This window comes from Coregonus clupeaformis, unplaced genomic scaffold (assembly GCF_020615455.1).
Source record: "Coregonus clupeaformis isolate EN_2021a unplaced genomic scaffold, ASM2061545v1 scaf0071, whole genome shotgun sequence".
Taxonomy (NCBI): Eukaryota; Metazoa; Chordata; class Actinopteri; order Salmoniformes; family Salmonidae; genus Coregonus; species Coregonus clupeaformis.
Window position 1 is genome coordinate 775,319 of NW_025533526.1, and position 18,306 is coordinate 793,624.

General features: G+C 44.0%; 1 protein-coding gene across 1 annotated transcript in view; it reads right to left on the reverse strand.

The window, feature by feature from the left end:
• LOC121586006 (activating signal cointegrator 1 complex subunit 3) overlaps positions 1-18,306 on the reverse strand; it is a 164,333-nt gene that overhangs the window by 33,015 nt on the left and 113,012 nt on the right. The window contains exons 30-35 of the mRNA XM_045213014.1: positions 17,010-17,134; positions 16,577-16,712; positions 9,999-10,136; positions 8,028-8,148; positions 7,622-7,754; positions 7,374-7,499 (exon numbers count right to left, since the gene is read on the reverse strand). Of these exons, the coding sequence (XP_045068949.1) occupies positions 7,374-7,499; positions 7,622-7,754; positions 8,028-8,148; positions 9,999-10,136; positions 16,577-16,712; positions 17,010-17,134 (779 nt within the window). The remainder of the gene's footprint in view (positions 1-7,373; positions 7,500-7,621; positions 7,755-8,027; positions 8,149-9,998; positions 10,137-16,576; positions 16,713-17,009; positions 17,135-18,306) is intronic.

The following is an 18,306-nucleotide window of genomic DNA, read 5'->3' on the forward strand; positions in this document are numbered from 1 at the left end:
TGGGGTGGTACCGAGCAGAAGGACTCAAGACAGGAGAGGGTTGGGGTTTTTTTGGGAATATGGGTGACCCTGAGCTGCATCATCGTCTCGGCAATAGTCGTGGTAGGTCAAAATCCACCACCACCTCGCACCAATTACGCTATGGCCTTACCATTATTAAGAAATAAAGGGAAAGCGACCCGACATACTGACCATCAAGGGCGAGTGATCTACAAAATAGGAGTCAGAGAAGGGTGGGGAGTAAGATTCAAAATTATGATTAGGGATCTTATCAGAGCGGATAAGCAAGCAACATGGGATTATAAGATCCCGTTGTATTTATGTTCAGCCCCCTCAGCGGATTGTTCCTGGGCTCAGGTATTTAGACATACTGGGGGAAGGAGATATGAGACGGGGGGGGGGCTGGACGTCCAGATGGAGGATAAAAAGGTATAACGACATCCCCACGGAGATGGTAGTAACGATAGTAAAAGTCACTAAAGAGGACATGAAAAGAACTTACTGGGCTTGCGCGGACGTATACGGATGAGATACTTGTCTAAGATTATATTTAATGGAGTCAAAAGATAGAGGGAGCAGGTACTGGCATTAATCCATTGATGACAATAGACCGAGTAAATCAGTCAAGGGATGACGGAGTCAATTTGACTAACCCGTCCACTATGAAAGATTTTCTCCTCCAGGAATGGAACAATGGGGAAGTGGAGGGGGTCCCTGATGAGAATCTCTGGTTAAAGTGGATGAAATACACCACTAGGGCCTTGGGGGAGACCAATTGTTATGCATGCTCCATTGGGCGACCAACAATGTTGACCGCCCCAATGCCAAAGGCAATGTTTCCCTGTGTATTAGACCTGGGGTCCAATCAAAAAGAGCCAAATTGCACAGGGATTGGGCTGGCAAAATTGACATACTCGGCCAGCCCACCTAGATTCACTTTAACTCCTGGCGAATACCAGTGTTACAGACATAGAAATGGCACCCATAACTTGGGTGATTTTGATGGCTGTAAGGAGATAATTAATGTGACTGATTTAGATAAGGAAGGAAGGGAAAAAAAATTAGGAACCTAACCATCCCTTTGACTGATGTGTGGTGGGCATGCACTAAAAAAGGGAGCATTCGGCAGACATTACCAGAGGGATGGGTGGGTACTTGTGCACCAGTATTGTTGGTCCAACCTGTAAGAATTGGTCATCAAAGACCAGTGACAGGAAGAATAATTAGGAGAAAAATAAATAAGGAAGGAAGGAAATAGCCCAATTTGGATAGATGGTATAGGCATCCCCAGGGGTGTTCCAGACGAATACAAAGCTATAAATCAAATATGGGAGAGTTTTACTACAACATTTTTCTGGTGGGGGACAAACAAAAATATGGATTGGATAAATTATATCTATTACAACCAACAGCGATTTATTGACAAGACTAGAGATGCAGTAAGGGGATCTCTGAGCGATTATCCGCCATCCCGCTCATAACTTAGTAGAGGTTGGTTCTAGATCAGGCAGAAAGGGCCGGTGTCTATAGAAAGATAAGCCATTGTTGCATATTTATCCCTAACAACACCACACCGGATGGGACAGTCACCAGAACTCTTACAGAATTAACTGCACTAAGTGAAGGATGAACTGAACTCAGAAGTTAGTACATTGTGGATAGGGTGGTTTGATTAAATATTTGGTAAATGGAAAACCCTAGCAGCCACCATCTTAGGAGCGATCAGTGTTTGTATGGGTATTCTTGTATTATGTGGTTGTTGTCTTGTTCCCTGTGTCCGAGGATTGGTGAGTCAGGCGTTGGTGAAATGCAGTATCTAAACCATGATGAGAGATGGACTGACTCCGGACTCTGACCAGGGGAATGTGAAAAACAATCCTCCAGGCTTGGTGGATGACGAGGATTTGGACCCTGAAAGACCGCAATTGGATGAAATGTTTATTAGTTCTGATGTGATCTCTGAGATTAATCATGCTTGTAAAATACATTTATCCTGAATGTGGGAATATTTAGTCAAAGGGGTGGATTGTTAGATTAATTTGGATTTTAAGAATAATGACTAAAGAATTTCACCCCAAACACAGTATAAATGTTAGAATTATCATGTAGTGTCAACCCACTAACAGAGGGGGGCGTTACTAACCATTCAAGGGGGAAGGCGGGAACTGTTTAAGAAAGCCACCTAAAGGTGGGAGGAGCATAGTGCCTTTGTTTGTCAAGGGGTATAAAAACAGTATGTTTGTGTTTTTGGCCCCAGAGCTCTCGCCATGAATAAAAATACAGATAAGACTTGTGAGTTGTGGACCTTGAATCATTGATGATTAAAACCAGAGCCTTACAACCTCTGGTAATGATTCAAGCTTAGGTTGAATTAGAGATAAAAATTCACATGACAAGCACTTGCCCATTCACCCTCTGAATGGCACACATACACAATCCATGTCTCAATTGTCTCAAGGCTTAAACATCCTTCTTTAACCTGTCTCCTAACCTTCATCTACACTGATTGAAGTGGATTTAACAAGTGACATCAATAAGGGATCATAACTTCCACCTGGATTCACCTGGTCAGTCTATGTCATGGAAAGAGCAGGTGTTCCTAATGTTTTGTAGACTCAGAGCTTTGATGGGATGCTGATTTGTTCATAGGTTCGTCTGAGCCTGGTGCTAATGAGATTAAGACATCAAAGCAGAGAGTGGCTGCATGGTTGAGAGAGACAGATCATAAAGGTTCTGGAATAGGTTTTAGCAGCAGTGAAAGAGAAGAATACCAGTAACGGAAAGAAAGCATCATCAATGAGAAATAGCGCAAGACCCAATGAAGGAGAGACAACCCCCTGACAGTCTAATATGACCTAGAACAGGGTTTCTCAAACTCAGTCCTGGTCCCCCCCTTCCCTCCTGGGTGCAAGTTTTGGTTTTTGCCCTAGCACTACACAGCTGATTCAAAACCTCAAAACCAAAACGTGCACCCGGGGAGGGGGGGGCAGGACGGAGTTTGGGAACCCCTGACCTTGAGTACTACTCTGAATGTGGAATCCATTGTCTACATCACTCTTCCCTTTGAAATTACATAGTATTCATTTTTTTGAAGGAACCTTTTGTAGTCCATGTTTCCAATTACCTGTATGATTTTTATTTTTGTTGATCAGTAAAACTATGATTCACAAAATGATAGTTTTAATCAATTTGTAAAAAGTAATCACAGTATTTGTTACTATTACTTAATTTATTTGAGTTCTTTACACTTTATATGAGAAATTAATTGAAGGTAAGTACCTACAGTTCTATTGTATTAAATTGCATTGTACTGTATTTTATATGTGACAAAAATACAGATCCCTGTAATAATAAGTATTAAATTGGGTTGTTACTAGTTTTTTATTATGACTATAACCCTTACAATAAGGGACAGGTCGAAATTTACTTGGGGGGGGCTAGTCCAATTCGCGATGTCATAAAACTATTTTCACATGACTCTCCCCTTGTACTGTAAAAAAAAAAAAAAAAATGGCACATCCTTCCCCCTAATACAATTAACTCAAAAATAATTATTACGACCATAGATGACAACTGTAGCAACCCTGTGTTTATAAATGTGGATATCAACTTTACCACTTCAGCATGGTTTTGTGTCACAGTCGATGCCATGCAGGGCTTACGGGCCACAAGGTTGAGGGTTCGCCGACCACCACGGACAAGCTCACTCTCCCTGCTTGTCTCATTACACTACGATCAGAGCCAGCTGCAGACAATGATCAGTTAGGGGGAAATCAGATTTTCCACATTTTCATGCTATATTTATATAAAATATATGCTACAAAAATTCCACCAACAGGTTTCTGTGCCAATGCACGACACACAACCAATAAGCAACGCATAACTGCATACCGATTAAAGACATTGAGCACTTATCATCATGGTTTGAGTTTTCAACACCACAATCAAGTAGAGTATGTCCATTTCGACAAACAGAAAATACATCCCTGCCTACTCTGTATCGAAGGCTTGGTTTGACAATTTCCGAATGTCATTACACTTTTTGGTGTTTGTAGGGCGGCAGGTAGCTTAGTGGGTAAGAGCGTTGTGCCAGTAACCGAAAGGTCGCTGGTTCTAATCCCCGAGCCGACTAGGTGAAAAATCTGTCGATGTGCCCTTGAGCAAGGCACTTAACCCTAATTGCTCCTGTAAGTCGCTCTGGATAAGAGCGTCTGCTAAATGACCAAAAATAAAAAATAAATAAATAACAAATGTCCTGTTCCATTAATAGAATGGCTGTTGCACAGTTTGGATGCTGGAATTATATTAGAGTGGAGTGGAGTGGATGAACGTGTGCAGGTAGCCTACAGGAGAGTTTTGAAGTAGCCTAATCAGATCAAAACATTGTGACTAGTTGTGTTTATGCCACACATAAAAGGTAATACATTTAAAAGTTAAATGACAAATATTTTGGCTATATTGAAGCGTTAGGTCCTAGGTCGAGGAATAGCCGCTCAGTGTTACACTTTCCTGAATAACTGGGCCTGCTGGGAGCATAGGCCTATGTAGTCACACTATATAGGACGACTTGGGATAATGATGATCGGCAACAGATAGCGCATCAGTATCAGAAATAAACTACAGCCAGACTGGCCTGCTACTGTGCCTTTCTATAATCTGTCGAGAGTCGACCCACAACTGATCCAAATGGAATGAAACATTCAAATAACAGGGATCTTCATGCCATTATTTTAATGACATGTTCACTGCAGTTTACAGCCTAGGGTAGAATTGTACTCAACTGCACTAACTAGAAAACAATAATTCAATTAATTCAACAAAGCAATTATTCATTGGATTGGGGTGTTGTAGGCTAGTCTAGGTAGGATAATTGTATTGTCCCTAAACAAGATCAATAGGGGAGCTTTTTGAGCTGCGTGTTTTCACTGTTCATTAATGCACAATGACACACCTGGCCTCTCAGCTGCCTATCAGCTATTTATCTTGAGGATTTACTTTGAAAATTGGTGCAGATTTGAATGATTTTATGTGTAGTATGATTGCTAGTTAAACTATTGCAGATCAGGACAAATGTCACTATGGATAGAGGGCAGGGTAGACAGTTGACTGGTAGACTATATTTACCTGTCGTATAGTGAGCGTGCGGAAAAGCACAGTGCATAAGGGAAGTACCAAAACACCTTGATAGGGGAGGCACATGCAAGGAGATGAGGAAATGTGGCTATATGGATATATTATATAGTAAAACGTACAAAATCAGCAGGGGATCAAATACTTTTTTCCCTCACTGTATATACAGTGGGGAGAACAAGTATTTGATACACTGCCGATTTTGCAGGTTTTCCTACTTACAAAGCATGTAGAGGTCTGTCATTTTTATCATAGGTACACTACAACTGTGAGAGACGGATTCTTAAACAAAAATCCAGAAAATCACATTGTATGATTTTTAAGTAATTAATTTGCATTTTATTGCATGACATAAGTATTTGATCACCTACCAACCAGTAAGAATTCCAGCTCTCACAGACCTGTTAGTTTTTCTTTAAGAACCCCTTCTGTTCTCCACTCATTACCTGTATTAACTGCACCTGTTTGAACTCGTTACCTGTATAAAAGACACCTGTTCACACACTCAATCAAACAGACTCCAACCTCTCCACAATGGCCAAGACCAGAGAGCTGTGTAAGGACATCAGGGATAAAATTGTAGACCTGCACAAGGCTGGGATGAGCTACAGGACAATAGGCAAGCAGCTTGGTGAGAAGGCAACAACTGTTGGCGCAATTATTAGAAAATGGAAGAAGGTCAAGATGACGGTCAATCATCCTCTGTCTGGGGCTCCATGCAAGATCTCACCTCGTGGGGCATCAATGATCATGAGGAAGGTGAGGGATCAGCCCAGAACTACACGGCAGGACCTGGTCAATGACCTGAAGAGAGCTGGGACCACAGTCTCAAAGAAAACCATTAGTAACACACTACGCCGTCATGGATTAAAATCCTGCAGTGCACGCAAGGTCCCCCTGCTCAAGCCAGCGCATATCCAGGCCCGTCTGAAGTTTGCCAATGACCATCTGGATGATCCAGAGGAGGAATGGGAGAAGGTCATGTGGTCTGATGAGACAAGAATAGAGCTTTTTGGTCTAAACTCCACTCGCCGTGTTTGGAGGAAGAAGAAGGATGAGTACAACCCCAAGAACACCATCCCAACCGTGAAGCATGGAGGTGGAAACATCATTCTTTGGGGATGCTTTTCTGCAAAGGGGACAGGACGACTGCACCATATTGAGGGGAGGATGGATGGGGCCATGTATCGCGAGATCTTGGCCAACAACCTCCTTCCCTCAGTAAGAGCATTGAAGATGGGTCGTGGCTGGGTCTTCCAGCATGACAACGACCCGAAACACACAGCCAGGGCAACTAAGGAGTGGCTCCGTAAGAAGCATCTCAAGGTCCTGGAGTGGCCTAGCCAGTCTCCAGACCTGAACCCAATAGTAAATCTTTGGAGGGAGCTGAAAGTCTGTATTGCCCAGCGACAGCCACGAAACCTGAAGGATCTGGAGAAGGTCTGTATGGAGGAGTGGGCCAAAATCCCTGCTGCAGTGTGTGCAAACCTGGTCAAGACCTACAGGAAACGTATGATCTCTGTAATTGCAAACAAAGGTTTCTGTACCAAATATTAAAGTTCTGCTTTTCTGATGTATCAAATACTTATGTCATGCAATAAAATGCAAATTAATTACTTAAAAATCATACAATGTGATTTTCTGGATTTCTGTTTTAGATTCTGTCTCTCACAGTTGAAGTGTACCTATGATAAAAATTACAGACCTCTACATGCTTTGTAAGTAGGAAAACCTGCAAAATCGGCAGTGTATCAAATACTTGTTCTCCCCACTGTATATATATATATATATATATATATATATATATATATATATATATATAGCCCTGGAGTGTGATGTCACATAGTGAGAGTTGTAACCGTGGCTTCTGAAGATGACCCTGTGGTTTCCATGATGCTGCCATGAACAACAGCTATTGTTTGTCTCCTCAACATTCACTGGTAATGAATCAGTTAAATGTATGACTGGTTATCATGTACTCACACCATTTCACTGACAAAACATTTTTTGGGGGCATTTCTTGGAAATACCTTTTTCTGCTTCTACCAAGGGAGGGGAAAAGACGGTGACTTATTCTGAGGTTCTTCAGATTGAACTGGTCATTAGTTGCCATATCAGACTTCAGAATGTGGTAGCCACTCTCAATTAGCTTCCAAAATTACTGAAACTTCACAACTGGAATTTCTGGGTTAATTTTTTGTGATGAATCATCATAAAAAGTCTAAAACATAATCAAAACCTACCTGGGGTTCATGACCAGCCTGCGGAAGAAGTACGTCCAGGTGATGTAGTCCATAGCGTCCTGTTTAGAGGTGATGGTCCCTGCAGCAATCTCAGCATTCAGATGGTCTGACAGCACACCCATGAGACTGAGGAAGAGGTGGTAGTTCCCCCCCCCACAATGTTAAATGCACTGAGACCAAGTTACAAGCACTGTAGCAATGGCCTTCACTATGTAAAGTCACCACAAAGCCAAAGGAAAGCCTCTCACCTGGACTCAACAGGGAAGGGTTCATAGAGGAACTTCTTGTAGAAGTCTTTCTTGATGTCGTGGACCAGGATCACAGCTTTGCCCTGGTCATCATACTGAGGGCGGCCTGCACGGCCCATCATCTGCAGCACGTCTGGAGAGACCACAACACAACTACTGTAAACACAGTCCAAATGGAACTACTACAGGCGTAGAGAGCTGAACCACTTTCTTCAGAACAACTAATACCTACTGTAACTACAGGAGAGACAAACCACATCTACACATTTAGATGAAAACAACACATGGATGTCCTGGATTTTCGAACTCACTTCCAAATGGAGAGTATTTGACCCGACAGGAAAAAATAAGTATATTTAATTCAATAAATAAACAGTGATGGAAACAACTGAACATGAGCCTGTACCTGTGATGGGGTAGTCCACGTAGCGTCTGGTCTTCCCATCGTAGTACTCAGTACCTTTGACAATGACCAGATGGGCAGGGAAGTTGACTCCCCAGGCCAGAGTGCTGGTGGCTATCAGTATCTGGAGACAGAGAGATTAGAGTGTCATACCTGTCATGGATTTAACAAAGTAAAGTATAAACACCTTCAGTGTCATACCTGCAACATTGTTGTATATATCTGTAACTATTCAATATGTACAGTGAGGGAAAAAAGTATTTGATCCCATGCTGATTTTGTACGTATGCCCACTGACAAATACATGATCAGTCTATAATTTTAATGGTAGGTTTATTTGAACAGTGAGAGACAGAATAACAACAACAAAATCCAGAAAAACGCATGTCAAAAATGTTATAAATTGATTAGCATTTTAATGAGGGAAATAAGTATTTGACCCCTCTGCAAAACATGACTTGGCAATCACAGAGGTCAGACGTTTCTTGTAGTTGGCCACCAGGTTTGCACACATCTCAGGAGGGATTTTGTCCCACTCCTCTTTGCAGATCTTCTCCAAGTCATTAAGGTTTCGAGGCTGACGTTTGGCAACTCGAACCTTCAGCTCCCTCCACAGATTTTCTATGGGATTAAGGTCTGGAGACTGGCTAGGCCACTCCAGGACCTTAATGTGCTTCTTCTTGAGCCACTCCTTTGTTGCCTTGGCCATGTGTTTTGGGTCATTGTCATGCTGGAATACCCATCCACGACCCATTTTCAATGCCCTGGCTGAGGGAAGGAGGTTCTCACCCAAGATTTGACGGTACATGGCCCCGTCCATCGTCCCTTTGATGTGGTGAAGTTGTCCTGTCCCCGTAGCAGAAAAACACCCCCAAAGCATAATGTTTCCACCTCCATGTTTGACAGTGGGGATGGTGTTCTTGGGGTCATAGGCAGCATTCCTCCTCCTCCAAACACGGCGAGTTCAGTTGATGCCAAAGAGCTCGATTTTGGTCTCATCTGACCACAACACTTTCACCCAGTTCTCCTCTGAATCATTCAGATGTTCATTGGCAAACTTCAGACGGCCCTGTATATGGGCTTTCTTGAGCAGGGGGACCTTGCAGGCGCTGCAGGATTTCAGTCCTTCACGGCGTAGTGTGTTACCAATTGTTTTCTTGGTGACTATGGTCTCCCATGTAGTTCTGGGCTGATTCCTCACCATTCTCATGATCATTGCAACTCCACGAGGTGAGATCTTGCATGGAGCCCCAGGCCGAGGGAGATTGACAGGTCTTTTGTGTTTCTTCCATTTGCGAATAATCGCACCAACTGTTGTAACCTTCTCACCAAGCTGCTTGGCGATGGTCTTGTAGCCCATTCCAGCCTTGTGTAGGTCTACAATCTTGTCCCTGACATCCTTGGAGAGCTCTTTGGTCTTGGCCATGGTGGAGAGTTTGGAATCTGATTGATTGATTGCTTCTGTGGACAGGTGTCTTTTATACAGGTAACAAGCTGAGATTAGGAGCACTCCCTTTAAGAGTGTGCTCCTAATCTCTGCTCGTTACCTGTATAAAAGACACCTGGGAGCCAGAAATCTTTCTGATTGAGAGGGGGTCAAATACTTATTTCCTTCATTAAAATGCAAATCAATTCATAACATTTTTGACATGCGTTTTTCTGGATTTTTTTGTTGTTATTCTGTCTCTCACTGTTCAAATAAACCTACCATTAAAATTATAGACTGATCATTTCTTTGTCATTGGGCAAACGTACAAAATCAGCAGGGGATCAAATACTTTTTTCCCTCACTGTATATACCTATAGGAGGATCCTCTTTGTGTATCATTCATGTATGAGAGTCTACTATTTGTTTTCTACCTGTGTCACCTGTCTGTGTCATACCTGTGTTAGAGTTTTCTGTCTGCGTGTCACTGTCCTACGTGGTTCTACCTGGACCTATCAGGGTCCTACCTGGACCTATCAGGGTCCTACCTGGATCTTGCAGTTGACAAACAGTTCCTCCACAGTCTTCCTGTCTCTCTCGTGTAGTCCAGCGTGGTGCATGCCGATACCGAACGCCAACGTCAGCTTCAGGTTGGACTCCCTCACCGTGGCGATGATGTCTGTCATCTGGGGAACATTAACCAATCACAGCATGAGACCTTATCTCATCAACCTATGACAGCATGAGACCTTTTCTCGTTGACCAATTAGAGACACAGTAAACCAGTACACAGTGTAGGACCAGAAGACACATCCATGATGAAGAAGACATCGTTGTACATGAGCAGGGAGGGGGGCTACGGAAGGAGTGGAGATAAACTGAAAACAACATGTGGGACAGAGCAAGCAAAACATTTGAGATGGTTTTACAGGGAGAGTTACAGGGAGGACGAGAGCTACAGTGCCTTGCAAAAGTATTCATCACCCTTGGCGTTTTTCCTATTTTGTTGCATTACAACCTGTAATTTAAATGGATTTTTATTTGGATTTCATGTAATGGACATACACAAAATAGTCCAAATTGGTGAAGTGAAACAGAAAAGTGGTGCGTGCATATGTATTCACCCCCTTTGCTATGAAGCCCCTAAATAACATCTGGTGCAACCAATTACCTTCAGAAGTCACATAATTAGTTAAATAAAGTCCACCTGTGTGCAATCAAAGTGTCACATGATCTCAATATATATACACCTGTTCTGAAAGGCCCCAGAGTCCGCAACACCACTAAGCAAGGGGCACCATTTAGACCAAGGAGCTCTCCAAACAAGTCAGGGACAAAGTTGTGGAGAAGTACAGATCAGGGTTGGGTTATAAAACAATATCAGAAACTTTGAACATCCCACGGAGCACCATTAAATCCATTATAATTTTTTTTAAAGAATATGACACCACAACAAACCTGCCAAGAGAGGGCCGCCCACCAAAACTCATGGACCAGGCAAGGAGGGCATTAATCAGAGGCAACAAAGAGACCAAAGATAACCCTGAAGGAGCTGCAAAGCTCCACAGCGGAGATTGGAGTATCTGTCCATAGGACCACTTTAAGCCGTACACTCCACAGAGCTGGGCTTTATGGAAGAGTGGCCAGCAAAAAGCCATTGCTTGAAGAAAAAAATAAGCAAACACAAAAGGCATGTGGGAGACTCACCAAACATATTGAAGAAGGTACTCTGGTCAGAAGAGACTAAAATTGAGCTTTTTGGCCATCAAGGAAAACACTATGTCTGGCGCAAACCCAACACCTCTCATCACCCCGAGAACACCATCCAAACAGTGAAGCATGGTGGTGGCAGCATCATGCTGTGGGGATTATTACTACAGCGCCGGAGAAGATGGCTGCCGTTTTACAGCCCTCTAACCAATTGTACTATTATGTGTGTTTTTCCGCGTTATTTGTAATTTATTTTGTACATAATGTTTCTGCCATCGTCTCTTATAACCAAAAAGAGCTTCTGGATATCAGGACAGCGATTACTCACCTCGCATTGGACGAAGATTTTTTCTTCAACGAGGCGGCCGCGAAGGATATCATACAGACACCCGACAAGGCCCAAATCCCCGTCATTCGCGTGAGGAAGAGACGGAGATATCGCAGACGCAGATCCGGGTGCCTTGTAAGGATCCGACGGCGAGCGAGTAAACTGCCTCTTCCATCAATCCTATTAGCCAACGTTCAAGCTTTTGAGAATAAAATGGACGATTTAAGATTACGGTTATCCTACCAACGGGACATTAAAAACTGTAATATCTTATGTTTCACGGAGTCGTGGCTGAACGACAACAATGATAACATTCAGCTAGCGGGCTATACGCTACATCGGCAGGACAGAACGGCTGACTCTGGTAAGACAAGGGGTGGCGGTCTGTGTATATTTATAAACAACAGCTGGTGCACAAAATCAAATACTAAGGAAGTCTCGAGGTTTTGCTCGCCTGAGGTAGAGTATCTTATGATAAGCTGTAGACCACACTATTTACCAAGAGAGTTTTCATCTATATTTTTCATAGCTGTCTATTTACCACCACAAACCAATGCTGGCATTAAGATTGCACTGAATGAGTTGTACAATGCCATTAATCAACAGGAAAACGCTCATCCAGATGCAGCGCTCCTAGTGGCCGGGGACTTTAATGCAGGGAAACTTAAATCCGTTCTACCTAATTTCTACCAGCATGTTAAATGTGCAACCAGAGGGAAAAAAACTCTAGACCACCTTTACTCCACACACAGAGACGCATACAAAGCTCTCCCTCGCCCTCCATTTGGCAAATCTGACCATAACTCTATCCTCCTGATTCCTGCTTATAAGCAAAAACTGAAGCAGGAAGCACCAGTGATTCGGTTAATAAAAAAGTGGTCAGATGACGCAGATGCTAAGCTACAGGACTGTTTTGCTAGCACAGACTGGAACATGTTCCGGGATTCTTCAGACAGCATTGAGGAGTACACCACATCAGTCACTGGCTTCATCAATAAGTGCATCGATGATGTCGTCCCCCACAGTAACCGTACGTACATACCCCAACCAGAAGCCATGGATTACAGGAAACATCCGCACTGAGCTAAAGGGTAGAGCTGCCGCTTTCAAGGAACGGACTCTAACCCGGACGCTTATAAGAAATCCCGCTATAACCTCCGACGAACCATCAAACAGGCAAAGAGTCAATACAGGTCTAAGATTGAATCATACTACACTGGCTCTGACGCTCGTCGGATGTGGCAGGGCTTGAAAACTATTACAGACTACAAAGGGAAGCACAGCCGCGAGCTGCCCAGTGACACAAGCCTACCAGACGAAGCTAAACCACCTCTATGCTCGCTTCGAGGCAAGCAACACTGAAGCATGCATGAGAGCACCAGCTGTTCCGGATGACTATGTGATCACGCTCTCCGTAGCCGATGTGAGTAAGACTTTTAAGCAGGTCAACATTCACAAGGCCGCGGGGCCAGACGGATTACCAGGACGTGTACTCCGAGCATGTGCTGACCAACTGGCAAGTGTCTTCACTGACATTTTCAACATGTCCCTGACTGAGTCTGTAATACCAACATGTTTCAAGCAGACCACCATAGTCCCCGTGCCCAAGAACTCTAAGATAACCTGCCTAAATGACTACCGACCCGTATCACTGACGTCTGTAGCCATGTAGTGCTTTGAAAGACTGGTCATGGCTCACATCAACAGCATAATCCCAGAAACCCTAGACCCACTCCAATTTGCATACCGCCCCAACAGATCCACAGATGATGCAATCTCTATTGCACTCCACACTGCCCTTTCCCACCTGGACAAGAGGAACACCTACGTGAGAATGCTATTCATTGACTACAGCTCAGCATTCAACACCATAGTGCCCTCTAAGGATCGTGGGACTAAACACCTCCCTCTGCAACTGGATCCTGGACTTCCTGACGGGCCGCCCCCAGGTGGTAAGGGTAGGTAACAACACATCTGCCACACTGATCCTCAACACGGGGGCCCCTCAGGGGTGCGTGCTCAGTCCCCTCCTGTACTCTCTGTTCACCCATGACTGTATGGCCAGGCACGACTCCAACACCATCATTAAGTTTGCCGACGACACAACAGTGGTAGGCCTGATCACCGACAACGATGAGACAGCCTATAGGGAGGAGGTCAGAGATCTGGCCGTGTGGTGCCAGGACAACAACCTCTCCCTCAACGTGACCAAGACAAAGGAGATGATTGTGGACTACAGGAAAAAAAAGAGGACTGAGCACGCCCCCATTCTCATCGACGGGGCTGTAGTGGAACAGGTTGAGAGCTTCAAGTTCCTTGGTGTCCACATCACCAACGAACTATCATGGTCCAAACACACCAAGACAGTCGTGAAGAGGGCACGACAAAGCCTATTCCCCCTCAGGAGACTAAAAAGATTTGGCATGGGTCCTCAGATCCTCAAAAAATTCTATAGCTGCACCATCGAGAGCATCCTGACTGGTTGCATCACCGCCTGGTATGGCAACTGCTTGGCCTCTGACCGCAAGGCACTACAGAGGGTAGTGCGTACGGCCCAGTACATCACTGGGGCAAAGCTTCCTGCCATCCAGGACCTCTATACCAGGCGGTGTCAGAGGAAGGCCCTCAAAATTGTCAAAGACTCCAGCCACCCTAGTCATAGACTGTTCTCTCTGCTACCGCACGGCAAGCGGTACCGGAGTGCCAAGTCTAGGTCCAAAAGACTTCTCAACAGCTTCTACCCCCAAGCCATAAGACTCCTGAACAGCTAATCATTGCTACCCGGACTATTTGCACTGCCCCCCCACCCCATCCTTTTTACGCTGCTGCTACTCTGTTAAGTATTTATGCATAGTCACTTTAACTCTACCCACATGTACATATTACCTCAACTACCTCAACTAGCCGGTCCCCCCGCACATTGACTCTGCAACGGTACCCCCCCTGTATATATAGCCTCCCTACTGTCACTTATTTTACTTCTGCTCTTTTTTTCTCAACACTTTTTTTGTTGTTGTTTTATTCTTACTTTTTTTGTTTAAAATAAATGCACTGTTGGTTAAGGGCTGTAAGTAAGCATTTCACTGTAATGTCTGCACCTGTTGTATTCGGCGCATGTGACCAATACAATTTGATTTGATTTGATTTGATGTTTTTCATCGGCAGGGACTGGGAAACTGGTCAGAATTGAAGGAATGATGGATGGCGCTAAATAGAGGGACATTCTTGAGGGAAACCTGTTTCAGTCTTCCAGAGATTTGAGACTGGGACGGAGGTTCACCTTGCAGCAGGACAATGACCCTAAGCATACTGCTAAAGCAACACTCGAGTGGTTTAAGGGGAAACATTTAAATGTCTTGGAATGGCCTAGTCAAAGCCCAGACCTCAATCCAATTGAGAATCTGTGGTATGACTTAAAGATTACTGTACATCAGCGGAACCCATCCAACTTGAAGGAGCTGGAGCAGTTTTGCCTTGAAGGCAAAAATCCCAGTGGCTAGATGTGCCAAGCTTATAGAGACATACCCCAAGAGACTTGCAGCTGTAATAGCTGCAAAAGGTGGCTCTACAAAGTATTGACTTTGGGGGGGTGAATAGTTATGCACGCTCAAGTTTTCAGTTTTTTTGTCTTATTTCTTGTTTGTTTCACACAAAAAAATATTTTGCATCTTCAAAGTGGTAGGCATGTTGTGTAAATCAAATGATACAAACCCCACAAAAAATCCATTTTAATTCCAGGTTGTAAGGCAACAAAATAGGAAAAATGCCAAGGGGGGTGAATACTTTTGCAAGCCACTGTACATGTTCACAGAGGAAGGAAGGAGGGAGAGGGGCTAACTGCAGCATAGGACGTAATAGAGAGATCGTAAAGCTAACTCGGGCAGAGAGGAGAGGGAGGGCGGGATGGAGGGAGGGACCCCCACTGAGACTTAGGCAGCTAGCGCCAGCCGCCTGTCACTCAAACCACAGGGACTCCAGCAGCTACACGGCCAGTACAGAAACACAGCAGGGAGCGGCATATATCACTGGAACACACACACTGCAGGGCCAGGTCAACACACACAGGGCTAAGGCCAGCGTAACACACACACTCTAAAAATACACATACTGTAAATGCCAGGTCAGGTTCTTTCGCGCACACACACATGAAATGTGGAGCTGAAAAGAGGATGAAATGTATTTCTGCTGTATATACAGTATTAAGGACTAGTTTGCATTGTGTGTGTATATTTTAGGAGTTGGGGTTTGATGTCAGTCAGAGCTCTATATTTCCCTCAGACCACAGGCTTGGTGTGAAAGGCGAGCAGCCCATAAAACATGTTAATATCCATATTTTACTAGGCCAAGCCTACTGTGACTTTATAAGGCCCAATATGATGGATTATACACCAGACACACATCCAACACGGCTCTCTGTATCCTGGGGTTCTGGCAGGCCTGAGCAAACACATTGTTTTAGTGTTTTTTAGTGTGTGTTTGTATGAGAGAGATGGAGGGAGAGAGAGATAGCTTATGTGTGTGTATGTATGTATGTATGTATGTATGTATGTATGTATGTATGTATGTATGTATGTATGTATGTATGTATGTATGTTTGTGTGTGTGTGTGTATGTGTGTGTGTGTGTATTGTAAGAAATTCTCCTTGTTTATGGGACCCTATATGTCAGACACACATGTTAAGGTAATTACAGCCCATCTTCTATCAGAGCACATTTTCTCACATCTTGAAATAATCATAAAGTATGCAGAGAAAATAATGGGAGATGACACAGGCTTTTCCTGTAGACGATGGTTTGAGTTCCCTCTGTAATTACACTAAAACCAGTGCTTAGAGAGAGAGAATATCAGGAGGAGGAAGGAGAGGACGAGAAAGCAGAGAGGATGAGGAATAGGAAGATTGGAGGAATAGAAGAACAGAGAGAAAGAAAGAGGAGATAGAGAAAGAGAGAGAAAGAGAGAGCGAGCGAGAGAGAGAGAAAGAGAGAGAGACTAAGAGAGAGAGAGAAAGAGAAATACTGTAGATGTTGTACACAGCTCTGACTACAGGGTTAGTTCCACTAGGAGGTAAAACGTATAAGCCTGGTCACCTGAGTCTCGTCCTGGTGCAGCCACTGTTTGGGGTCGTCCTCGGTGGCCAGGAAGGCTATCAGGTCAAGAGCTGTCGCAGAACAGGCTGCAGTGACTGAATCGCGGAGAGGGGGTGAATACTTACTGTGTGTTTCTGTGTGTGGTATACTAAAGCAATAAGGTCCAAGGGGGTTGTGGTATATGGCCAATATACCATGGCTAAGGGCTGTTCTTATGCACGACGCAACGCGGAGTGCCTGGATACAGCCCTTAGCCGTGGTATATTTGCGATATACCACAAACCCCAGAGGTGCATTATTGCTATTATAAACTGGTTACCAACATAATTAGAGCAGTAAAAATAAATGTTTTGTCATACCCGTGGCATACGGTCTGATATACCACGGCTGTCAGCCAATCAGCATTCAGGGCTCGAACCACCCAGTTTATAATGTACCTTGGAACACAGGTTTGTTCATGCTGGCCATGCGGGGGCAATAGTGCTGTCCTGGGAAGCCGTGGATGTGAACCTCCAATGGGACGGGACGCACAGATGGCCGGAAGTTAAACAAACCCACCTGTAAGAGAGGGGGGGAGTGGCGAAGAGAGAGAGAGAGAGTTAGACAGAGTGGATGAAAGAGAACCATATGGACATATAACTACAGAAAGAGAATGAATGTCTTCTCTCAGTCAGTCAGTGTGAGAGAGAGAGAGACAGAGTGGATGAAAGAGAACCAGAGCGAGAGAGAGCGATAGATAGATAAAGTGAGTCCAGCTGGCAGCGAGGCCCATCTGGGTGTCTAAAGGTTTGTCATTGTCCCTGTCCGGGGGAGAGGGACAGGGAACTGAGCGCTTTTTGTCTGTTGTGCTCTATAAGGCTCGCTGGGTAGGGCAGCAGTGCATTGTGGCGTGTGGAGTGGCCAGGCAGGGCAGGCGCGTGTGTACACATATCTAAAGGCCTGGATAATGGATTGGGCATCTAAACCCAGCCAACAGCCCCAGTCCCTCTCGTCCCCAGTCTAAACAGCCAGATTTATAACCAGCCAATCTGTCTGCCAGGGACACTCTGCAACAGTAACACAACGTTTAGACAACCAATACTGTCACAGAGAAGACTGGAATGGCATGACACAGTTGGAATTAGAGCTCAATGTTTGAAAAGCATTACAAATGACATTATAACACTTTATAATAACTTTCAGAAATATGTAGTTGTAAATGCTTTTATAAATGTTATATAAAATGTTTTTCAGCAGATATACAATTAATCTAAAAAACAACATACTAAGTGAACATAAATACTTGGCAATAGCCCAGAAAACACAGGCAATTCCAATAGGCCCCGCAACATTTAACTGTGTGTCTGTCTACGTGTGGTTTTCATGGGTGACTGGGGTCATGTAGGTCATGCAGACATACAGGAGTTCCTATCTCTCTCTGCAGTGGACAGGGAGGTTATTAAATACCCTTCTGATATGATTCTGATATTATTACTGCTATCATTATTATTGGGACTGGCCAAGTCATCTGTCTGTATTGGTAGAGTGATTTCTGTTGATTACCAGAGCAACTCCAGCATGGCTCCAGAGAAACAGGACTGCAAACCATTACTGTGCTGTGGTCAAAACTATAACATAGATTCCCTGCCAAAAACGTTGGTATTTTTCTAATAACTCTTATTGTATACATTTATCAAATATGAAAGGGGAGGCGGATAAGTGAACCCTAAAAAACACTGACTAACACAAAA